Source organism: Podarcis gaigeae (genome assembly GCF_964106915.1).
Source record: "Podarcis gaigeae genome assembly, chromosome: 5".
Classification (NCBI taxonomy): domain Eukaryota; kingdom Metazoa; phylum Chordata; class Lepidosauria; order Squamata; family Lacertidae; genus Podarcis; species Podarcis gaigeae.
The window spans coordinates 11,504,755-11,530,194 of NC_139681.1; the positions used below are offsets into that span (position 1 = coordinate 11,504,755).

Genomic DNA, 25,440 nt, shown 5'->3' on the forward strand with positions numbered 1-25,440 from the left:
TGACGAACTAAGTGGATGGGTGCTTCAATGGCCTCTAGGCGATACCTATATTGTTGGGGTGGCCAGTAGTGCTGGAATATACACCTGTACCACTGCCAGACTCAAAAGAAACCTTCAGACCACCAGCATCTTACCACATTCGTCTTTTAAATAAAGTATTGCCGAAGAATTGATGCTTTTGAATTATGGTGCTGGAGGATACTCTTGAGAGTCCCATGGACTGCAAGAAGATCAAACCTCTCCATTCTTAAGGAAATCAGCTCCGAGTGCTCACTGGAAGGACAGATCGTGAAGCTGAGGTTCCAATACTGTGGCCACCTCATGAGAAGAGAAGACTCCCTGGAAAAGACCCTGATGTTGGGAAAGATGGAGGGCACAAGGAGAAGGGGATGACAGAGGACGAGATGGTTGGACGGTGTTCTCAAAGCTACCAGCATGAGTTTGACCAAGCTGCAGGGGCAGTGGAAGACATGAGTGCCTGGCGTGCTTTGGTCCATGGGGTCACCAAGAGTCGGTCACGACTAAACGACTAAACAACAACGTTGTAGATCGGGGTGGCTTACTCTCAAGAGACTACAATCTACTTTCAGAATTAAAAAGGGGTCAGCTCTAAGTTGCTGAGCTTTATTTAGGGAGGAGAAAGGCCCTTTTTAAGGGGTTAAAAAAAACTTGGGGGCGGATTTAAGGCAAGGGACAAGGGGGTAAAGTCACTCACAAAAAAGATCGCTATGGATCAAAACAGCAGCACACAGAAAGCTCCATCTTCCCTTCCAGAGAACATACAACAATGGAGGGCAGGGTGAGGGAGCAGGGCAGGAGTCAGTTTTAGCGACGCTAAGGAAAGGGAGCCAGAGATTGACCGTGATCTACCATAACCTGGTGGGGATCTACCAGTAGATAGCGATCCACCTGTTGGACATCCCTGTTGTGGATCATCTGAAAGCATTCTGAGGATGCTGATCTGAGCTAAACAAGAGATATCTAAATTTGGTCTTAGCCAAAAGACCGGGAAGCATTGAGTAACCCACAGCAAGTCCTTAAAGCAAACAGATACCATTGTGGCCTTTCTTTGAAGATGCTGCAGAATTTCCTGATGTTTATGAAATACTTACCTCCCTTTATGTTAAGCCTCTTTCTCTCTGTCCAAAGGGGAAAGATTATGGCCAGCCGAGTTAAAATTATGCTGTTTTGTTTTTTTTTGGGGGGGGGGGCAGCAAAATATTAATTCCCTGACAAGCTTTCTCATACAGTGGTGCCCCGCAAGACGAATGCCTTGCAAGACGAAAAACCCGCTAGACGAAAGGGTTTTCCGTTTTGCGATGCGCTTCGCAAGACGAATTTCCCTATGGGCTTGCTTCGCAAGACGAAAACGTCTTGCGAGTCTTGCGATTTTTTTCACTCCCCCCCCCTTTCTAAGCCGCTAAAAGCCTTTAAGCCGCTAAGCCTTTAATAGCCGCTAATAGCGCTAAGCCGCTAATAGGGTTGCTTCGCAAGACGAAAAAACCGCTAGACGAAGAGACTCGCGGAACGGATTATTTTTGTCTTGCGAGGCACCACTGTAGCTATATAAATCAATTCCTGGATTTGGGGGTGGGTGTTGACTAGATGAGCCTTGGGACTCCTTCCATCTCTACAGTTTTATGATCCTAAGTTTCCCAAAAGGAAACCGTGCTGTAATTAATAGCAGAGCATGAAGAGGTTTTTATAAGGAGCTTGATTTGAGATGTCAGATTGCTTCTTACGTGAAGGTAACAGGCAGTTCTGCAATGCATCGGCCGATGGTTAGGTCTCCATGTGCCAAGCTAAGCTACTCTTCAGCCACCGCAACCGGCAAGAAGAAAGTAACAACGACAACAACAATTTATTTATACCCCGCCCATCTGGCTGGGTTTCCCTAGCCACTCTGGGTGGCTTCCAACAAAACACTAAAATACAATAATCTATTAAACATTAAAAGCTTCCCTAAACAGGGCTGCCTTTAGATGTCTTCTAAAGGTCACTTATAAATGGGTAAATAAGCAAATTTTGCAACCAGAGTTGCACTCTTTTTATACATCTACTAAGAAGTTAGCAGCCCACATTTTCACAGCCAGAATGGAAATGTAGGATACCGGCTTTTTAACAGGCAAAAGCCTTCTGCCGGACTTGACATCTTTCCGCAGGGCCTGCAAGACAGAGCTGTTCCACCAGGCCTTTGGCCAGGGCACAGCCTGACTCCCTCCTTTGGCAATCCTCACAGAACACTAGCCCAGTGGTTGCCATTAATTTGATTTGAACTGATTTTATAATGAATTGATTTTAGAATGCTGTATTATTTTACTGTTGTTAGCCGCTCTGAGCCCGGCTTCGGCCGGGGAGGGCGGGATATAAATAAAACTTTATTATTATTTATTACTCTACCGAGCAGGCTGGCGGGTGAGGAAAGTCTTCCCCTCTTTTGCAGCGAACATGGAAAACCCAAGTTGACTGATGCCAGTGGAATGGAGAGATCCACTCCTCTTCCACCAGCAAACTCGCTTGCATGGGATTCCTTGTTGCCTGTGGCTACCAGGTTAAAGGGGGGGGGGGAATCTCTGCTTATGTGGGGCTTCCGTTCCCAACCACTTCACACGTCAGCAGGGCGCATGCAAGTCTGTCCTGTCCCCTTTCAGTGCTGAAAACAGTTGTGCTTGTGTTGATCAGGCGCAAGTGGGGAGGTTGCCTATGGAAGTCTGCTTAGAAGTCTACACTGAACTGAAGGCGTCTGAATGGAATATGGAGCAGCCAGACCTTCTCTAAATGTCCATTGTGTGGGGATGAGGATGCACAATCACATAGAACCATAGCTGTTTGTGCAAAGGCAGGGCCAATGTAGTTCATGTGACGTAGGGATGTGGTCAGCAGCGTTTTCCCCCTCCCCACCTTCTTTTACTTATGGGAAATTGCTGATCAGGGCTCATGCAGATCAAAGAATTCCAATTTAAGTAAAGGTAAAGGGACCCCTGACCATTGGGTCCAGTCGTGGCCAACTCTAGGGTTGCGGCGCTCATCTCGCTTTATTGGCCGAGGGAGCCAAGCGTACAGCTTCCAGGTCATGTGGCCAGCATGACTAAGCCGCTTCTGGCGAACCAGAGCAGCGCACGGAAACGCCGTTTACCTTCCTGCCTGAGTGGTACCTATTTATCTACTTGCACTTTCACGTGCTTTCAAACTGCTAGGTTGGCAGGAGCAGGGACCGAGCAACGGGAGCTCACCCCGTCGCGGGGATTCGAACCGCCGACCTTCTGATCGGCAAGTCCTAGGCTCTGTGGTTTAACCCACAGCGCCACCCGCGTCCCTAAAGAATTCCAATTAGCTTTGTCTAAAACGGCCTGACAAGATACCTCTTTGCAGCTGTGGCGTATCTGAATAAGAACACAAGCTGTCAAGTTTCTTTAGAGTTTAGATTTTAAATGCATTAAAATCTTTGGAGTGTCTTAGCAGATGTGGCACAAAACAATCAGCGTGCTTGGATTTTGAGACCCCCCCCATCAAAACAGAATATACGTTTTGATGATTACATAATCATAAATGGGCACAGAAAGTAAATAGGTCAGCGCTATATTCAGGGTTGGCTGATTTTAATCAAGGAGAATTACTTAGGTTATTTCAATAAGAAAATAGAATTAAATAATGAATTTAAATCATTTCACGTACAATAATATGTATTAATTGCTTGCTACGGCAATGAAGATGTATTAGTTTACTAGTGTAAACTAATCCATTTTCGTTGCCGTAGCAAGCAATTAATACATATATTATTGTACATGAAGTGGTTTAAATGCATTATTTAATTCTATCTAGAAGCATAATGCAAAATCTCTGGTCTGCAGCAAACCTTGTGTAATGCACAGTTATATGTGATGTAGAGAAAGGAAGGAGGTGTGAGATGGAGAGTTTTCTGTCTGGTTTTCTTTGAACATACAAGGACATCAAGCCAGATCACTGACTTGAAGAGCCAGAACATAGCACAGTTAAATGTGTTGGATAGTGCATTGAGTGCCTGTAACTTCCCCAGAGGGAGGCTGGTAATTACTAGGTAAAAGCCGTCCTTCAATATGAAATGCAGTTGCTTGGAGAAATATTCCCCCCACAGTGTTTTTTCCCCTTGTGCGCAAAGCAAGCATTAATGCAGCATGTTTGATAGAGCTTGGTTGAAGAGATGAATTGTGGATTTAATAAAGGGTCATGAGCCCATACAGCAGAATGGTTCCAAACATGTCTTTTCTGATGCCCTCTCTTAATGGATTTACGGTGGTTTAGATTGATTATGAGTTAAACATCTGGCTAGTTCAGATGACAACTTTGAGCTAGGCTAAGAACTTTGAGAACTGAAAGAAGAAAAGTCACTTGATCCAGGGACAGTCCACATACATATTGACTATTATTCTGACCTCTTTTTCTTAATGGCGACGGGAACCATTCATAATGTAAGAATATTCTTCATAACTGTTAGCAGGGCAGTGGGGTGGGGTAAGTGAAGAGAAGCGACAACAGTTAACTAGAACATTGTTCACCACTCCTGCTCAGATTGCACAGAAAAAGCATTTTGGTTCCTGAAATTCATCCTGGGGCCCAGGCATCATCACTTGGCTGCAAATGGCTGATAGGCAGGGGCAAAATGCGCCTTGCTAATTTCGAACAGTGATTAGATGGCACATACGACAGCAGCCTCCGTCAACCTGGTGCCATCCAGATGTTTTGGGATGCAGCTCCCATAAACCCTGACCCTTGGTGGCTGTGGTTGATGGGGGAAGATGGGAAATACAATGTTTACAAAGGCTAGTAAAGGTAAAGAGACCCCTGACCATTAGGTCCAGTCGTGGCCGACTCTGGGGTTGCGGCGCTCATCTCGCTTTATTGGCTGAGGGAGCCGATGTACAGCTTCCGGATCATGTGGCCAGCATGACTAAGCCGCTTCTGGTGAACCAGAGCAGCCCACGGAAACGCCGTTTACCTTCCCGCCAGAGCAGTACCTATTTATCTACTTGCACTTTGACGTGCTTTCGAACTGCTAGGTTGGCAGGAGCAGGGACCAAGCAACAGGAGCTCACCTCTTCGCGGGGATTTGAACCACCGACCTTCTGATCGGCAAGCCCTAGGCTCTGTGGTTTAACCCACAGCGCCACCCGTGGTGTTCCATAGTAAATTCTAGTGCCTTTCCATTTCGTACATGGTTGCCTGGCTCTACCCCACTTCCTTTGATTTGCAGCACTGCAGGGCCCAGTTTCACAAGAATAACCTCTAGCACTTAATCACAGAAAGCTTCAGAAAGCTGGGCTGTAAGTGATTTTAATAGGCTCAGATGGCATCAGGGACTAATGGTGGGGGGGGGGTACTAGATGATTTTAAACGTAACATTTTTCTTTTTATCTATTCTGCCACAAATAGCAAGTTTAGCTAAGGGGGAGATGAATCACAGCGAAAGCTTTACTACAGAGAAAACCTTCAGAAGTTGATGTCTCAAGAAAAGGAAAGTTTGTCTCCCTCATATCAGATGAATTAGCTCTGAGGTGGCTTCCGAATGTGCCGCTCAAAATCACAAGTACAGAACAGGTTTGATTTTGGGAAAACGCAGATTTTATTTTATTTTTTTGTAAAACAAGCTAGGATTGGCCTGTGTAATAATAATATGATCCTTCAAGATGCCATTCCGCTGCTCCCTAGCATTTCTGCTCGAGTCATGGATATAGAAACCTAGGTGTAGACCCTGGTCGAACTGTGCAGCTCTAAAACCAGTTTGCATGTCTGAAACCATTTCAGGCATTGCAGTGTAGCCGTCATTATTCAAATCAGCTGATTGACGGGAAAAGCGTTGAGCAGGTGGGGACTTAATTCCCTTTTCTGAATAGTTGGTGGATGCCATTATTCCTCACAGTGAAAACAAATAGTTCAATATGTTTAAAGTTATTCATATATTTTTTTTAAAAAACAACCCTCTGTTCAAGCTGTGTTCGAACTTGTTCTGAGGTGATAGGATGAGCGCCGGTTTTTAGGAAATGATGCCAACAGAAACAAAAAGAGTGCAGTGATTGACGGGTACGGATATATGAAAGTCATGCCCTCTCCTTTCGTTGGCAATAGAGGGGAAAACTTTGCTTCTTTTTATTTATCTCTTCTTGGTTCCTTTGTGCTATTTATCTGAAAATTTTGGGAAGGAATTTGGAATACCCTTGAAGAGACCCTGCTTTCATGTGGCCGTATGTTAGCCAAAACATAAATGTAAGTAAAATTATACTTGTGCTTTTCAGTCTTTTATTCAAAAATCTGTGCAGGTAGATTGGAGATCTGAGCTGAACTTTCAAAGGATCAGTAAGACCATGACTTCTCCTTACTTGCAGTGATAAATGCCTTTGTAGTGTTTTCCATATTTTAGTGGGATGGCAGAAGAAACCTTACAAGTGTGTTCTCCTGCATGGTATTGTGTGTTGTGAAGCTCTGTGTCGGGAGTCGCAAACTTTTTTTTGGACTGGTGGGCACATTGTGAATTTTGAGAATGCTTTGGGTGCCAGTCACAAATGCGGGGCATGGCAGAACTAAATTAGATAAGAGTACAGTCATTGACTCGGGTGGCACTGTGGTCTAAACCACTGAGCTCATGGCTTGCCAATCGGAAGGTCGGTGGTTTGAATCCCAGTGACGGGGTGAGCTCCCGTTGCTCGGTCCCAGCTCCTGCCAACCTAGCAGTTCGAAAGCATGCCAGTGCAAGTAGATAAATAGGTACCACTCAAGTGCCTTTGCAGGCAACTTGCAAGACGGACACTCACAAGACAGGTGTCAACTGTGCCTGTTGCGCTGCTTGCTTGCTGCTAACATGAACACAATGACAGGGTCAGTGTTGGGGCAAAACCATCAAGTACCTCCTAGGTTCCGTAACAACAAGTATCTTGTCTGTTAGCTGTTTTCCTACGTTTTGTGGAGCTTTTGCAAAAGAAGAAGCTAACATCTGGAGCGCTTTAAACAACCACCGTATTTTTCGCTCTATAAGACGCACCAGACCATAAGATGCACCTCGTTTTTGGAGGAGGAAAACAAGGGGGGGGAATTCTGAATCTCAGAAGCCAGAACAGCAAGAGGAATCGCTGCGCAGTGAAAGCAGCAATCCCTCTTGCTGTTCTGGCTTCTGTGATAGCTGTACAGCCTGCATTCGCTCCATAAGACACACACACATTTCCCCTTACTTTTTAGGAGGGAAAAAGTGAGTCTTATAGAGCAAAAATACGGTACTTGGAATAAGAGATTCACCCAGGTTATCATTGTTTTTAAAGCACCCAGATGTATAAGCAGCAAATGATAAATGATTTACAACCTTCAGGTGTTTGGAAGAATTGGTAGCCTAGTGGGATGAAATTAAGAGATCACAGGGAACATATTACAAGTAGGAGTGCAAGACTTTTCTAAGTGTCTAGCATATGTTCTGTGCTAGCAATGCCATCTCTAAAAAGTATTTGTTTTTTAAATGTTTGCATAATGCATGTTAATTTCAAAACAAAAAAAACCATAGTTCATTTCATGTTAAAGCAAAAGTAAACTAAAATTCAGCCTCTTAAAAAAGCAGTGCCCACAAGGAAGATTATGAAGATTAAGAATCCTAAAACATTTGTGCACGATAACTTCTATAGAAGTGAAAACATTGGACTCCATTCTGTTATGTTACCCTTCATTTCACACACTTGCTGGTTTGTAATTTATAGGGTTACTCATAAGTGTTGTGCTTTTTTGGCATTTATATATTTTTCAGAAAAAGGAGAATTCAAGCATTTGTTTTGAGGAAAAAAGAAAAAAATTCTTTGGACTTTGCAAACAGATGTTAGAAAATGAAAGGTAGGTCAAATGTTGGGCCTCCAAATCATGGATTTGCAGAGGGATGCAGTGAGCTATGTAATTATAGTGGTCTGTGGAGAAGTGGCGTACAAATCAGTTTTAAATTTAACTCTAAATTGTGCATTTCATTCCATTCAGACATGGGTTGAAATGATAGTGGCCAAATCCAGAGAAAGTCACTCAAAGCAATAGGACCAGTTAGTTGCAACTAATTTATGCCCCATTAATTTCAATGGAACTTAATATAACCATATAATCCTATTCATATTTACTCAGATAAGCTTGCATATTTCACACAGAGGGCGCCACTACCGAGAAGGCCCTCTGCCTGGTTCCCACTTCTCACAGTGAGGGAACTGTCAGGAGGCCCTCAGAGCTGGACCTCAGGGTCTAGGCTGAAGAATGGGGTGGAGATGCTTCTTCAGGTATACAGAGCCGAGGCCATTTAGGGCTTTAAAGGTTAGTACCAACACTTTGAATTGTGCTCGGAAACATACCGGGAGCCAAAGTAGATCTTTCAGAAACTGTGTTATATGGTCCCAGTGGCTGCTCCCAGTCACCAGTCTGGCAGCTGCCACATTCTGGATTAGTGGTAGTTTCCAAGTCACCTTCAAAGGTAGCCCCACATAGAGCGCATTGCAGTAGTCCAAGCAGAAGATAACCAGAGCTTGTATCACTCTGGCGAAACAGTGTGCAAGAGGTAGGGTCTCAGTACCAGATGGAGCTGGTAGACTGCCGCCCTGGAAACAGAATTGACCTGCGCCTCCATGGACAGCTGTGAGTCCAAAATGACCCCAAGGCTGTGCACCTGGTTTTTTAGGGGCACAGCTGCCCATTTCAGGACCAGGGAGTCCCTCACGCCTGTCCGCCCCCTGTCTCCCAGAAACAGTAATTCTGTATTGTTGGGATTCAACCTCAATCCATTGACCATCCTCCAACCATCTCCAGACACTCACACAGTTCCGATTAAAACCAGAGCTGGAGCTGGGTGTCATCCGCATATTGGTGGACACCCAGCCCAACCCTCCTGATGATCTCTCCCAGCAGTTTCATATAGATATTAAAAAGCATGGGGGATGAGGACAGAGCCCTGAGCATACAGGCGTCCATATACCAGCCTGCCATTACCACTTTCTGGACATGGCTCAAGAGGAAGGAGCGGAAGTCCAATTCTCAACCCTCCTAGATGGTAGGATACCGTGGTTGAAATGTAGTAGGATTGCATCCTATCTCCCTCTGGATTTGTGCTATTATTAAGAGAAAACTACATTTTAAATAAAAAAAAGCATACGATTTTCAGTATTCAAATTTTAAATATTTAGAATAGCGCCTAAAACATTTGCTAAAGAGCCTTGCAATTATGCCTTTAATGCACTGTTCGGAATTTAATCGGAATATAATAAAATATAATAAAACCATCCAATGTGCTGCATTAAACCTAAGCAATAGCATAAGGGGTGCTATCGTCAGATCAAGGTGTGGTGGGAATTTTGTTGTGAAGAGGTTTCGCTTCAGGAATTTGTTGATTTATCTGTTCTGTATCAGAAAACAAAATCATTGCTATGAGCCCACAAAATTTATTGTAATTCCACTCACCCTTAATTCCCTGGCAGGGGGGATGGGGCGCACAATTTTGTGGTTTATCTCGGGTGCCAAAATGTTTTGGGCCATCTCTGTATGTTGGTGAAAAATTGTTCTTGTCCTTGATTTTTACCAAATATCACATATCAAGAAAAGTTTTTTGTTTTTTTTAAATCTGTTAAATGGTTAACAGTAGGACGGTTTGCAGAATATCTTGAATAGGCTGACAGTGCCCTAAACACTGCAAAAGAATGTGAGAGTGGTTAAATATTACCCTTGGATCATAAACACATGCATGGTAGGGCTGTGCTAGTGGTCTGCTTCATCAGTGGTCAGTAGACTAAAGGCTGTTTAATAATTGCATTGTTAGATACATAATTAAAAATACATTTGGAAGACATTAAGGGTTTAACTCAGGCATAGGCAAACTCCGGCCCTCCAGATGTTTGGGACTACAAGTCCCATCACCCCTAGCTAACAGGACCAGTGGTCAGGGATGATGGGAATTGTAGTCCCAAACATCTGGAGGGCCGGAGTTTGCCTATGCCTGGTTTAACTTCATTCCCTATGTACAGGAAATTCAAAGTTAAGCCTTCTCACTGGATCTTTAGTTCCTACAGCTGCAGTAAAGTTACGAAGGTCATGTGCTGTATCTTTATGTTCCTCCCAGTTCGTACGGCACGTTTTAGTGCATTTATGAAATCGCTACCCAGCCCCTCCATATATATATTCTGTTGAGTTGTATATATTTATAAACGTACACACATGCACACGCTACGTCATTCTTAAACATCGCTGTTGCTCCTCCCAAATGTGTTCTACAGACCTTACAAAGAAATTGCTTTTCAGATGATAACATAAGCTAATGCCACCCTCTGCTGTCAATCACAGTTTGCTCCTCTTGGTGAGTGTGGGCCATTCAGCCGTTCTTGCCTTGCACTGTTTTCCTTTCTGCTTTCCTTCTATAACAGGGGTGTCAAACTCAAATTCATCGGGGGCTGCATCAGCAGTTTAGTCACCCTCAAAGGGCCCGTTGTATCTGTAGGACTCAATATAAAAACAAGTGGAGGTTTCCTGAATGCATGTAAAGTGGAGGTTTCCTGTGTAGAACAGCCGGCGCCGCTAGAGGGCAGATGTTCTCTGGCTTGTAGGCTGCCGCGCATGCGCTGAAGAGGCGACTTTCTTGTGTCAAAAAAAAGAAAGAAAAGAAAGCGAGAATAAAAGGTGAAGGCCGCCGGAGGCTACACGGGCCACGTGACGAGGTCTGGTGGGTCGGATTCGACCCGTGGGCCTTGTGTTTGACACCCGTGTTCTAGAAGGTAGGCTCAAGTGCACTGGCAACAATCTTCGACCAACATGAAAAAGTGTGTGTGTGTTGTTTCTAACTTTTGTCTTTAATAATAATAATAATAATAACAACAAATTTTTATTTATAACCCGGCCTTCCCGGTTTAAAAACTGGGCTCAGGGAGGCTAACAGCAAATATAAAGCATTGATTAAAATGCGACTTAAAAACAGCATAAAATGCAACATAAAATGCAGCATCAATATCAATACAATTCAAAAATTCAGGGGGCATTTGGGGGTGGGAATTAGCTCACTCTATGGATAGGTGTTAACCTAAAGCAGCAGGGACTAAACCAGGCATAGGCAAACTCTGGCCCTCCAGATGTTTGGGACTACAATTCCCATCATCCCTGACCACTGGTCCTGTTAGCTAGGGATGATGGGAATTGTAGTCCCAAACATCTGGAGGGCTGGAATTTGCCTATGCCTGAGCTAAACAATGCCATGTTACCATCAGCACTTAATTTGTCTTCCTGTTCTGCTCATTTGCAGTTGGAAAGTAGATTCAGTGAGAACTTTTTAAGTTTGAACTTGCTGGCTTTTGCAGTTGTCAGACCCTTAATGTTGTCTTACTGTATTTTTTTGTTTGTTTTTTAATTTTTTAGTAAAAATTTGAACCCGAGCCCAAGATACAGAGCTTGCACAGTGGATAAGAAGTTTTAAAAGCTTTGGTTCAAGATTGCAGGAGGCTGAAAGAAAAATTAAAGACATGAGAAGGAGGATCAAATGACAGGTTGCTGTGTTGACTTCCAGCACTGAAGATTGTAAATAGCTGAGAAGTGGAATTAATGACTCTGAAACTGAAACCCAGTTTAAGAAATGTCAGGTTGGTAGGGGTTCCTAGAACTCTGGAACTAGCTTACAACTGTTTTTAATCAACTTTTGACTTTGTTTTTAAGGAAATGCTTGTCCAGCTATGGAAACTTAAATGCTTGCTTGTGGCTAAAGTTCTATTCTTAATTTAATTTGATTTTCGGTTCTTGCAAGTTGTGTTGCAGTGAGGGTTTGATCTGCATCCTATTTATGGCCATTGTTGTGTTGGGGACTTTTCAGACACAACCCTAAGCTTACTGGAGTTCCCTGCTACATCTGAACGTAGAGGAACTCTGGTTAGCTCAAACTGGTTTGTTCAAACAAATGAGGATATATCCATGGTTAATTTTCATCACTGGCTATAATTGAAACCAGCAGTGGGAAATAGTTTTTTGTCAAGCACCACATTCCCTTGGGATAATTTTGTTTGGGGGCTTTGGAGCCAAAAGTGATCCCTTTCCTTTCTCTTAACAAATAAATAAATGTATTGATACTTATTCAAAGATATACAAAAACACCCCCCCCATTACAAAGCATCTTTGTACGATATACAGTGGTGCCTCGCAAGACAAAATTAATTCGTTCCGCAAGTCTTTTCGTCTTGAGAGTTTTTCGTCTTGCGAAGCACGGTTTCCCATAGGAATGCATTGAAAATCAATCAATGCGTTCCTATGGAAACTGCCTTCAGACCAGGTCCGTCTGTCCCCCGACGTCTTCTGAAGGCCGGCGGGGGGCGGGGGAAGTCTTTGCTTCCCCCCACCTGCCTTCCCGGGACAGCGGAGACTTCTCTGCTGTCCCGGGGCGATCTTAAAATGCTGGCGGGCGGCAGCGCTGCCGCCCGCCAGCATTTTAAAATCGCCCCGGGTCAGCGGATGAATTCTCCGCTGTCCCGGGGCGATTTAAAAGCCCCCGGGAAGGCAGGCAGGGGGAACAAAGACTTTTGCCCCCCGCCCGCCTTCAGAAGAGGTCCAGAGGGCTCCCCAAGCGGCGAATGTCTGCCCCGCGTGAGGGGCGCTCTGCTTAAGAGCGCCCCTCGCGCGGGGCAGCAGGCTGCTATCTGCAGCCTAGGCGGGAACTCTTCTGAAGGCTGGCGGGGGAGAAGGGCTTTTCTTCCCACCGCCAGCCTTCAGAACAGCCTTCTGAATGTTGGCGGTGGGGAGGAAAACCTTCCTCCCACCGCAAGTCTTCAAGACAGGTCCGGGAACAGAGGAGAAGCGCTGCGCACCTTCCCCTCTGTTCCCGGACCTGTCCTGAAGGCTTGCGGTGGGAGGAGGGCTTTCCTCCCCACCGCCAACATTCAGAAGGCTGTTCTGAATGTTGGCGGTGGGGAGGAAAAACCCTCCTCCCACCGCAAGCCCCGGGAACAGAGGAGAAGCCCTTCGCGCCTTGTCCTCTGTTCCCGGACCTCCCACCGCAAGCCTTAGGACAGGTCCGGGAACAGAGGAGAAAGCGTGCTGCGCTTCCCCGCTGTCTCTGGAGATTTCCCTATGGGCTTTCGTCTTGCGAAGCAAGCCCATAGGGAAATTCGTCTTGCGAAGCCACTAAAAAATCGGAAAACACTTTCGTCTTGCGGGTTTTTCGTTTAGCGAGGCATTCGTCTTGCGGGGCACCACTGTACAGAGATAAAGCAGCTGCTTAGTCAAAAAGAGAGCAAAAAAAGGAAAAGAAAGAAAAAAGTAAAGGATAAAGAAGAAAATTAAAGTACTTCTGGCTCTCTGTCCTGCAGCTACATATGATATTCATTCCTTAAGACCCAACCAATTCTAGTGTTCAAAACTCCCCTTGTTCTAGGCGCATTTTGCAACAGGGAATTTCATTAGGGCAAGCAGTTTCTGAGCTCCGGGCACAGTACTGCACCGAAGATTTCAGATTAAAACTGCAGAGTGGAAGGAAAGGGCGATCTTTTTCTGCCTCCCCACTTCCAGCCACTCTCTGAAGACTGGAGAAGAGACCCTCTTAAGAATATTAGGGGGGTGGGCAGGAGAAGGACTGGGCCATGTGAAAAACGAACATAATATTTTTGCTGCAGTTTATTCATTTTCAGCTTTGTATTCTTATAAAAAAGTGTGCCTGGACATTCCATTGCTGTGCCCATAACCTCGGTTTAAGGTGCCATTTAGCTTCCAATTTTCCTATCTCAGTTTCTAACACTGAACCATTCTATCTTCTATAAACCAGTCTTTTTTCAATCTACAAATCCAGATATTACAAGTTCATTTTCTCTTCTGAGCAAAAAAGTCCATAAGAAAATTCCAATCCTTAACAAACGTCCGTAATGATTTTTCTCTTAATTAAACATGTTAACTTTGCCATCTCAGCCAATTCCGGTAGTTTTAACAGCCATTCTTTTATAGTGGAGTAGGGTTGTGTCTTTCCATCTTGGCTCATACAGTGGTATCTCAGGTTACATACGCTTCAGGTTACAGACTCCGCTAACCCAGAACTAGTGCTTCAGGTTAAGAACTTTGCTTCAGGATGAGAACAGAAATCGTGCTCCGGTGGCGCGGCAGCAGCAGGAGGCCCCATTAGCTAAAGTGGTGCTTCAGGTTAAGAACAGTTTCAGGTTAAGAACGGACCTCCGGAACGAATTAAGTACTTAACCCGAGGTACCACTGTATAGCAGTCTCGCCACTGTAACCTAAACCTTTTCCTCTCTCAATTTAGTCCTCCCTCTTCTATCTCATCCCCCTCCCTGCCCATGAGATTAGGCCAAGGGGGGCAGTTGGGCCACTTCTGGCTTAAGTGAACTACAGTTCCCAGAGTTCAAATGTAAAATAATATGGGATTGTGGTTAGTTTAACATTAGAAGCAGATGATTCAGATCTGCTCATGGCTACTACAAGACAGACGATGCAGTAGAACAGAAGCCCACAGCTTTGTGCAAGATTGTTCGCATAATTTGTGTAATTCGATGAAGATGTCAGCCCAGGATGTGGCAGCTGTGAAAAGGGAAAATTCCATTCTGGGGATTGTTAGGGAAAGCAATCAGAAATAAAATTGCCAATATCGTAATGCCATTATACAAAACTATATACAGTTCTGGTCGCCTCTTCTCAAAAAGGAGCTGGAAAAGTTTCAGGGGAAAAGGCCAGCAAAACGATGAAGGGCAGAAAGGGACTTTTTGGGGACTTTTCAGTTTTAGAGAATAGACAAGTGAGAGGCAACACGATAGACGTTTATACAATTGAGCCTGGCATGGAGAAAGTGGATAGAGAAAGGGGAGCAAATTGGGATTTGTATTTAATCAGTTTTTCTTTTAAAGAAAAGAACCAAAGGAGAAAATATTTGCGCTGGGAGTGGGGAATGGAGAGATTGACGCAGTGGAGAATTTTGTGGGGAAAGTATTCCACAAAAAGCGCACTAGCCTCATTTCCCAGTATATTACTTAGATTGGGAATTAATGGCACACTGATAACCCGGGGGGTGGGCGAGAAACTATGCAAGTCCTTTCCACTTTGCAGAAACTTCCCTGTATAGGTTTGTGGCTATTTACAAGGTTTATATTAAGAAAAATGGTAACCTGTTTCGTGGAGAGAACCTGTTACATTCTTTGTGCTCTTTTCGGCAACCCAGGTGCTAGACAAACCCAGGTTTTAAATTGTCAGTGGTGAATGAGTAAAGGTAAAGGTAAAGGGACCCCTGACCATTAGGTCCAGTCGTGGCCGACTCTGGGGTTGCGGCACTCATCTCGCTTTATTGGCCGAGGGAGCCGGCGTACAGCTTCCGGGTAATGTGGCCAGCATGACAAAGCCGCTTCTGGCGAACCAGAGCAGCGCACGGAAACGCTGTTGACCTTCCCGCCAGAGCGGTACCTATTTATCTACTTGCACTGGCGTGCTTTCGAACTGCTAGGTTGGCAGGAGCAGGGACCGAGCAACGGTACCCAGATTCTTTTCCCTTCTACCTGCTTCTGAGAAAATGAATCACCCAGGGATGGTGATTTGGTCCTCTAAATCAGTGTTTTTCAACCACTGTTCCGCGGCACACTAGTGTGCTGCGAGATGTTGCCTGGTGTGCCGTGGGAAAAATTGAAAAATTCGAAAGATTAAAAAAAAAGTCAAATTTTCGGCCACTAGGCTGGCGCCGGACTGTGTCCATCCTATTTTCCACCCCTCCTGGGTGGGGATCAGATGGGATCGGATGAGAGCGAACAGGCGGTCCGCTCTCAGCCGATTCCCCATAGAGAGCAGCGGGGCTCTGACATCTCCCTCTCCGCACACAGTGGTGGTGTGCCTCGTGATTTTTTTCATGAAACAAGTGTGCCTTTGCCCAAAATAGGTTGAAAAACACTGCTCTAAATGTTGCTGGACTACAACTCCCATCATGCTGCCAAGGGCTGATGAAAGATGTAGTCGAAGGATATCGGGGGGGGGGGGCGCAGATTCCCCATCCCCACTGTAGCCCAAGGGTTGCAGAATAATAACAACCCTGAGGGATAGGATGGACTAAGAGACACAGAGATATTCAAGGTTGTGCACTGTCAGAGGTGGGATTTGAACTTGCCTTTCCCCGTTTTGCACAAGTCTGCAATAGCTATATTTTTGGTCTTCAACAGGTGGGTCACTCTGATTGACACCACAACCTCCTTTTAGAGCGAGAGGGAGACAAAGGGGAGCGTCATTCTAACTGGCGTCATTCCGTATTTTAGATTTGTTTGTCGGCCGTTAAAACCCTGGGTTTTCGTTTTGAATGGTTGCATTATTGCTAGGCTCTTGGGCCGTAAGTTATTCCTGTGTCCCTTATGGTCCTCCAGCACTGTCTGTTCTTACTGATAGCACTGTGCTCCTGCTACTGAAGGCAGCTGTTTCTTAGGCAGCCTGTATCCTCCATGTTGCTGTTTTTTAGTTCTATGTCTCTGGACAGTCCTAGACTAGAGCCTGTGATATGCAACTTTCCATGATGCTGTCTGTTCCACAGATCTTTGCGGGACTTCTTACCTGAATGACTGTGAACAAAACTCAGTAATTTTGTGTGTGTGTGTGTGTGTGAGAGAGAGAGCACACCATCTGTACAAACTTTGACAACTAAATAGGAAAATAACTATTAAAAACATCCAGTGAAGGAGACAAAACACCCGGGTTGCAGTACCCACTGCTGCCCCATCAAGCCAATCCTGGGGTAATTGGAGGCCATCCCTGATCTCCTTTTGCTTCGCCGACTCTGGGGTTGCGGCGCTCGTCTCGCTTTATTGGCCAAGGGAGCCGGCGTACAGCTTCCGGGTCATGTGGCCAGCATGACTAAGCCGCTTCTGGCGAACCAGAGCAGCGCAGGGAAACACCGTTTACTTTCCCGCCGGAGCGGTACCTATTTATCTACTTGCACTTTGGCGTGCTTTCGAACTGCTAGGTGGGCAGGAGCAGGGACTGAACAACGGGAGCTCACCCCGTCGGGATTCAAACCGCCGACCTTCCGATCGGCAAGTCCTAGGCTCTGTGGTTTAACCCACAGTGCCACCTGCACCCCCCACCTATCCTCGTGCATATCCCAGGCATTAGCCTATATTGAGTCATAAGTCGTCTTTATTGTAAATTGAACTCTTGGGATATTTGGCAAACTGACATTCTTTTGACAGAAGGATTCTTGGTCAGGTCATTCACATGTGTTACCCATCCTAAACATGGCAAATTGCAGAATACGAATCGCATTTACAAGGTTTGCCCAGGTATCTTAACAGCCCTCAAATCTAGCTAGGTTCCGAAAGCACTGTTAAGAATCCACGATTAGCTCTGCTTAACCCAGAACTGCATGTTTAAACTATATTAAACTGAAACTATGTTGAAAAAATTCCCCAAACCTAGCTCTGGGAATGACAGATTGAGGAACTACCTCTGCTCACTTGGCTTCATGTCCAGCTGAGGTGGTTATTATTATTATTATTATTATTATTATTATTATTATTATTATTTCTCTATGCTGCTTCTTATTCAAATAAATCCCAAAGCAGCTTACAAACAAAAGATAAAAATAACATAATGGAACATCACAAATACAGCATAAATTGTATAGAATACTGAACACATCATCAGTAAAACATTCACAAATCACAAATAAAACAATTTACCATCTGTGTAACACTATTAACAAAACAACTAAAAAATTAGCTAAACATCACAGTTACACCAAAAATCATAGTGTAAGATTCACAAAGCACGACAGCATTCATATCTATAAAACAACGTTAACATAATAGCAAACAAAACAAACAAAGCCCTGTTGAATTTGTACCTGGGTGTCTTCCTCAGTTGATTAGAGCCTGGTGCTGAGAACGCCAAGGTTGCAGGTTCGATCCCCGGATGGGATAGATGCATATTCCTGCATTTCAGGGGGTTGGACTACATGATCCTTAGGTTCCCTTCCAACTCTACAGTTCTATGATTCTGTTATTCTCAGGAGCTCAATGAAATTGGGAAAGTTGGGCATGGTTGGGTGCGGTGCTGATTCTGACCATCTGTTGCCTCTGGTTCCGTAAGCTTCATCAACCATACCTGCTTTTTCCCTATCAGAGTGTGATTGTAGAAGACCCATAAAACCGCTTGTGCCTGGAGTATTCTTTCTTTTTACAAATAAGCAAAATAAATTTTGTTCTTATTTAATTAGGCTGGTTTTATATCATAGTGCCACAGATCAGTGCATTATAGCACTGCAGGAAAATCTCCCCTCTGGTCATAAGAATTCAAAATGAAGCTTTTAAAGTGAATAGTCTTCACTAATTAAATGTAATATAACCACAAACAGGAATATCACCAATTGTCCTCTTTGGTTATTCATTTTTCTTCATTCTGTCATGTATGCCAGCTTATTGTGCGGCAAAGTATGTCCGTGGGTTTTGGGGGAGGGCAGTGAGTGTTAAATAACGACTAGGTCTCATGATAGGAATGCTAAATAACGACTAGGTCTCATGATAGGAATCCTACTAAAATATCATTTACAAGAGCTGAAGCATCTCTTTATTGCGAGGCTTGTAAATAAGTCCACCCAAGTCCTTAGCCTGCTTGCCCGCATGTGCCATTATGGGCAATGTTTCAATGTCTAGTCACCTGAAGGGTGAGACCAGGGCTGGGTTTAGGTTTGATGAGACCCTAAGCTACTGAAGGTAATGGGGCCCTTTATATGTCCAGCTGTCCTTTGTCAACAACAAATTGCCACTGTTTTTTGTGTTGAATATATGCTATATGGAGGGACGCTGGTGGCGCTGTGGGTTAAACCACAGAGCCTAGGACTTGCCGATCAGAAGGTCGGCGGTTTGAATCCCTGCAACGGGGTGAGGTCCCGTTGCTCGGTCCCTGCTCCTGCCAACTTAGCAGTTCGAAAGCATGTCAAAGTGCAAGTAGATAAATAGGTACCGCTCCAGCGGGAAGGTAAACGGCGTTTCCGTGCGCTGCTCTGGTTCGCCAGAAGCGGCTTAGTCATGCTGGCCACATGACCTGGAAGCTCCCTCGGCCAATAAAGCGAGATGAGCGCCGCAACCCCAGAGTCGGTCACAACTGGACCTAATGGTCAGGGGTCCCTTTACCTTTATATGCTATTTGGTAATTTATGAACCTAATAGGTATCTAAAGCCATTTGCTTGTAACAAAATATGTATTTTATCAAAGTAATTTTATTTTATTTGTTTTTTATCTTCTATTTTGGAAATGTACATCCAGGTTTTTTTCCTTTAAATTTTTTCGGACCCCCAAGAGAGTGGGGCCTTAAGCTATAGCTTGTTTTGGTTATACAGTCATACCTCAGGTTAACAGACGCATCAGGTTGTGCGTTCTTGGGTTATGGGCACGCCGAAACCAGGAAGTACCGGAATGGGTTACTTCCGGGTTTCGGCGCTCACGCATGCACAGAAGCACTAAATCACGCTATGCACAGAAGTGCCGAATCGCAACCCGCTCGCGCACAGACGCGGCGCTGCAGGTTGCGGGCGCTGCGGGTTGCGAATGCGCCTCCCACACGGATCGTGTTTGCAACCCGAGCGTCCACTGTACGTAAATCCGGCACTGGGGGCGAGTGGCTCTGTACACGTAATAAGTGCAACAAAAGAATATTCTTGGTGACTCTTTGTATCGTGTCTTTGCAATTTCACTATCCTGAAGCACATAGTCTGGGATTTGAGGTGATTCGGTTATTACCATTTTCTCATATGGCTTCAAAAGAAGTCGCTTTTAAAGGTCTGCCAGCGACTAAATGCCTTTTTTCTTTGCTTCAGCTAGTCAGATTTCAGTCTCTCTGCCACCGCTTTACTTCCGATGACCTGTAAGCTGCTCAAGAAAGATATTTTGTTTACATTATTTCACTTGGAGATGTAACTTAGCATGTGTATAAAGCACCGTTTCCCCTTTTTGTTTCAGGCATTCGACCACCAATCATGAATGGGCCCATGCACCCGCGTCCCTTGGTAGCACTGCTGGATGGCCGGGACTGCACAGTGGAAATGCCAATCCTGAAGGACGTCGCCACTGTTGCGTTTTGCGATGCACAGTCCACGCAAGAAATTCATGAAAAGGTGCAGCTGAACATTTATTTAAATTACCCGTCTAGGAAGTACCACATTTTTCGCTCTATAGGACACACCGGCCCATAGGAGGGGGAGAACAGGGGGGGGGGGGAATTCTCCCCCTCTCTGCTCAGCGCCCCTTCAGTGAAGCAGGAGGAGAAACGGAGCAGAGAGGGAAAATGGTTCAGCGCCTCTCCAGCGAAGCGAAGCCTGGAGAGCAAGAGGGATCGGTGTGCACCGACCCCTCTCGCTCCTCAGGCAGCCATCCGCAAGCCTTCACAGCGCAGCGGGAACTCCTGCTGCACTCCAAAGGCTTGCGGATAGCTGCCTGAAGCCCCTGGAGTGCAGCGGGAGTTCCCGCTGCGCTCCGGGGGCTTCAGGTGGCTTCAGCGAAAGCAACGTGAAGCCTCCAGAGCGCAGGGGGAGCCCCCTCTGCGCTTCGGAGGCTTCACGTTGCTATCGCTGAAGCCAAGGAGCCTGCATTCACTCCATAGGACGCACATACATTTCCCCTTCATTTTTGGAGGGGGAAAAGTGTTTCCTATAGAGCGAAAAATACGGTATTGTGAACACCGTGTACCACTACCATTTTCCCTATATTCTGTGCGGCACCTGAAAGGATAATCTGAAATGGCAAGCTGTTTTACAGATAATGCGCAGAGCCCTGCACTGTGTTCATCCTGGCAAATCTCAAACATGATAAAAAACAACAACAACCTTAAGCAGGCTTCCTCAACCTCGGCCCTCCAGATGTTTTTGACCTACAACTCCCATGATCCCTAGCTAGCAGGAGCAGTGGTCAGGGATGATGGGAATTGTAGTCTCAAAACATCTGGAGGGCCGAGGTTGAGGAAGCCTGACCTTAAGCTTAACTAATACAGGCATACCTTGGAAGTTGAACGGAATCCTTTCTGGAAGTCCGTTCGACTTCCGAAACCTTCAGAAATCAAAGTGCGGCTTCTGGTTGGCTGCAGGAAGCTCCAATCGGACATTCGGCTTCCAAAAATAGTTTGCAAACAGGAACAGTCACTTCCGGGTGCTTGGGAGACAAAATGTCCGAGTACCAAGGCATTCAAGATCCAAGGTACGACTGTAAATATTTAGGACTCTCAGATATCTGGGCTCTGGTGGCATGCCCTTTCAGACTGGGGAAACCAGTATCAGGTGCTTTCTTTCCTAGTTGGTTGGTTGGATGGTTTGGCGATTGCTCCAACCATTTGCAACAATAACAGGAGAAGGGTTCTAAACTGAGCTAGGGGTTATGAGTGCAAAACCAGTAAGTCTGCTTTGTTGATGATCCCTCTAGGTCTTCCAAGAGTCATGTATGTGCTTGAATGATTTCAGGGACGGGGAACCAGAGGCCAAATGCACCCCTCTGTACCAGTTCCTGGCCTTCTTGGTTACAGGGAACCAGGCAGAGGGCCTTCTCGGTAGTGGCACCCGCCCTGTGGAACGCCCTCCCATCAGATGTCAAAGAGAAAAACAACTACCAGATTTTTAGAAGACATCTGAAGGCAGCCCTCATTAGGGAAGCTTTTAATGTTTAACAGACTACTGTATTTTAATGCTTTGTTGGAAGCTGCCCAGAGTGTCTGGGGAAACCCAGTCAGATGGGCGGGGTATGAATAATAAATTCTATTCTATTCTATTCTATTCTATTCTATTCCTCTCAACTCTCCTCAGGCCACAGCCACTCTCAGCACCCTCTTGTACTGCATTTGCTTTCCCAGAATGCATTCCTGAACTGTGATTAGGGCCTGTTACTTGCCTGGATAAAAGGGATGCGGGTGGCGCTGTGGTCTAAACCACAGAGCCTCTGGGCTTGCTAATCAGAAGGTCGGCAGTTTGAATCCCTGTGACGGGGTGAACTCCCGTTGCTCGGTCCCTGCTCCTTCTCGCCTAGCAGTTCGAAAGCATGCCAAAGTGCAAGTAGATAAATAGGTACCACTCCAGTGGGAAGGTAAACGGTGTTTCTGTGCGCTGCTCTGGTTTGCCAGAAGCGGCTTACTCATGCTGGCCACATGACCCGGAAGCTCCCTCGGCCAATAAAGTGAGATGAGCGCCGCAACCCCAGAGTCGGCCACGACTGGACTTAATGGTCAGGGGTCCCTTTACCTTTACCTTACTTGCCTGGATGGAGGATAGAGGATGGAAATGGGGTTTTGTGTTTATAAACCTATGACTTCTGTGTGGCTGGAATATAGCCCACTCTACAAATATCAGCGCCGCATGGTCCCTCTGTGTTCCTTTTTTTGCCTTTGGCACTGCTCACCACTAGCCTGCAACTCCCAGAAGCTTGCCTTTGAGGAAGACAGTTGCCCTCAGGCTGAAAATAAGACCCATCCCGATTTATAGCAATGCTGGCCTTGCAGAGAGTTTCTTAGAGGCTATTGGGACAGTGTACATTTTTTTAAACATATGAAAATGTGTTGTAAGAACGCTAAACATTTGCTTTTTGGAACAGCCCAACACAGAAATGGCTAGTGTCTCTGCAGAATAAATTTGAACTAGTATTGAACTATAGATCCGGATCTATCTGTGAAGTCTCATAAAAATAAATAAATAAATTGGTTCCCTACCAAATAAATTAGTGGAATTTCTATAAACTGCTAATGGCTGACCTTTTCAGAGAAATGTCAGGTTTGTTTCCTCTAATAGATGGAAGATTTCACCAGAGATGTTGGCAGCATCTCATAGGATAACTTGCTTCAGATTATAGCTCGTCAGAAACACTCAAAGGTTTCCACTCCAATATGGGCGACTGACCTTTAAATCCAAGGTTACCATAGGTCAGACCTCATTTTTCCTGAAGATAAGCACATTCAGTTTCCTAATTCAGTGAAGGGAGAATGTTCAGCACTGCGCTATTTCTCCTATCTAGCTTTTTTATTTGGGCAGGCAGGGGTGTGTGTGCAGGGAATCAGGGCCTTTCAGACGAGATGCTGCTTCAAAGTCGTAGAATTGTAGAGTTGGAAGGAATCCCTTCTAGACCAACCCCCTGCAATGCTGGGGTGTAGACAATAGACTCACTTTCAGGTCCACTAACACGCCTGATCGCCAAAGAATTGATGCTTTTGAACTATGGTGCTGGAGGAGACTTTTGAGAGTCCCGTGGACTGCAAGAAGATCAAACCTCTCCATTCTTAAGGAAATCAGCCTTGAGTGCTCACTGGAAGGACAGATCCTGAAGCTGAGGCTCCAATACTTTGGCCACCTCATGAGAAGAGCAGGCTCCCTGGAAAAGACCCTGATGTTGGGAAAGATGGAGGGCACAAGGAGAAGGGGACGACAGAGGACGAGATGGTTGGACAGTGTTCTGGAAGCTACCAGCATGAGTTTGACCAAACTGTGGGAGGCAGTGGAAGACAGGAGTGCCTGGCGTACTCTGGTCCATGGGGTCACGAAGAGTCGGACAGGACTAAACAACAACAACCCTTTCCTACATGCGACTCATGGCCTACAGAGGAGCTGGGTTTAAAAATGTTAAAAAAGCTTTGGTCAGATTTCATTACAAGTCTCTGGAATGTTGCAACCCATTGCTTTCAGGAAGTGGTAGACTTTGGGACTGCTGAGAGTGGCGGAATAGCAAAGGCCATAGGTGGCAGACTGCCAATATTTGTATGGAGCTTCTGGGCGAGATCACCCATGGCTACAGCGTGTGATAGTTTTGATATGTTAATGACAATACATTTGTCAGGACTGCCGCTAGGTCCCAGCTCACAGAGGACCAACGCCCAGTGGATATTATATACAAAAGTCTTTATTGAAGTTTAGTTTCCATTTCCAAGCTCTGGGCGCGCAGGCCCACGTCTTAACGCTAGACCGGCTAAGTCCCCTCTGACTCACTGCTCCACCCACACCAGTTTAAGATTCTAGCCTGGCTCCACCTCTTGCGCTGCTCTTTCCTGCGTTGGGTCCTTCTGCCCTCTGGGGTTCCCTCCTTCCTGGACTCCTCTGACGCGGAGCCTCCTGAGTCTTGCCCCTCCCTCCGGCGGGCTTTAGGACCTGGCTCCCTTCCCGGGCTCCCCGCTGTGCCGCGCTCCTGTACATTTGAACTTGGCGCGCGCGCCCAGCCGGTGACTTTCCTTCTGACCGTTTCCCCGCTTCCTGATGTGGGTGTTGCCAAACCTGACTCCTCTCCTCCCTCTGGTGGTGAGGACACTGGTCCCGACTCCTGGGACTCCCCCTCCCCACTGCGCTCTGGTGGAGACGCTGGCCCTGATCTCCAGCTGCTGTTCAGAGACTCCCCGCTGGCCCCTCCCTCTTGAGGTTTCTCCCTTGGAATCTCCCTTGCTCTGGCCACCGGCGCTCCCTTCTGTGAGTCCTCCGATTCGCTAGAGAGGCTTGTGGAATAACTCTGGCCACTGTCACTGCCTGCGCCCCCCTCGTACTCCTCCTCCTCACTCTCCATTTGCTCCCCCTCCTGTGTCTCTCCTTCTGAACCCCTGACATCCATCCCCCCCTCGAAGCCCCCCCTTCCCCCCTCCCCCTCTTCCGGTGCGGGTTCCGGGTGCTCCATTGTTGTAGGGGTGATTCCAGGATACAGCTCGTCCCCTGAGGCTTGCAACCATCGAGATAAGTCCGGGAAGTCCCCCATGGGCTCGTCGACGACGACCTCCTCCGCTTCCATCTCCTGCGCGGTGTGCTCGAAATCTGCGCTCGACCCCAAATCACCCAAGAGCCCTCCTCCCCCTGTTGTTTGATGGGGGTCCACCTCCCAGGGCCCCTTCGGCATGTCTCTGCGCCAGCCCACCTCGGGTTGGTCCTCCCACCAATAAGATCCCCCCGTGCTAAAACCTGAAAGTGATCCCTCCGGAGAGCTGCCTCCCGGAGCCGAGTCCTCAGCTGACGAGAAACCCCTGAAAGTGCTGGCCGAGAGTGTGGGTGTGAACAAACAATCCTCGAAAAAGCCCGCCGGCATAGGCTTGTGCGGGAAAAGTGTGTGGAATTCTTCCTTGAGCAACTGCTCTTCCACTGCGTAATCCGGCACCCACCTGTTGGCGCTGGCCGGGGTGTCCTCCGTGGCGAGAAGATATTCAATCCCGTCCTCCCCCCACCTTGAGTCTAAAATCTCAGTGGCTTCATTAAGTGGCTCCCCTTTCGGCGACCCCCCTTTTTTGGGCGCTTCTCTGAGCGGGTCTGGCGCCTTCCCCGGTGCTTGAAACCTGTGGGGCTCTCTGTAGGGCGTGAGCACTGATCTATGAAAGACCGGGTGCATTCTGGAACCCTCCGGGAGTGTCAACCGGAAGGCCACTGGGTTGATCTGCGCCTCTACTTGGTAAGGCCCTAGCTGCTTGTGCCCTAGTTTCTTCTTGGCTAACGATCTGGCTGGAACTGCTTGTGCTGCCAACCAGACCCAGTCTCCCACCTG

At 46.3% G+C, this 25,440-nt stretch overlaps 1 protein-coding gene and 1 long non-coding RNA gene across 12 annotated transcripts in view; one reads left to right on the forward strand and one right to left on the reverse strand.

The window, feature by feature from the left end:
- Positions 1-7,086, reverse strand: part of LOC310844418 — a 157,899-nt gene extending 150,813 nt beyond the window's left edge. The window contains exon 1 of the long non-coding RNA XR_014564107.1: positions 6,987-7,086. This is a non-coding gene — a long non-coding RNA (uncharacterized lncRNA). The remainder of the gene's footprint in view (positions 1-6,986) is intronic.
- Positions 1-25,440, forward strand: part of CTBP1 (C-terminal binding protein 1) — a 64,620-nt gene that overhangs the window by 14,780 nt on the left and 24,400 nt on the right. For 4 of the 11 annotated variants that reach the window (XM_083738461.1, XM_083738457.1, XM_083738458.1 and 1 more), the window contains exons 2-4: positions 7,760-7,842; positions 11,377-11,597; positions 19,924-20,078. In XM_083738461.1, the coding sequence (XP_083594587.1) occupies positions 11,591-11,597; positions 19,924-20,078 (162 nt within the window). In that variant the 5' untranslated portion in view covers positions 7,760-7,842; positions 11,377-11,590. Of the gene's footprint in view, positions 1-5,612; positions 6,241-7,759; positions 7,843-11,376; positions 11,598-19,923; positions 20,079-25,440 lie in introns of those variants that run through there. The other 7 variants (XM_083738460.1, XM_083738455.1, XM_083738459.1 and 4 more) reach the window with 4 other exon arrangements.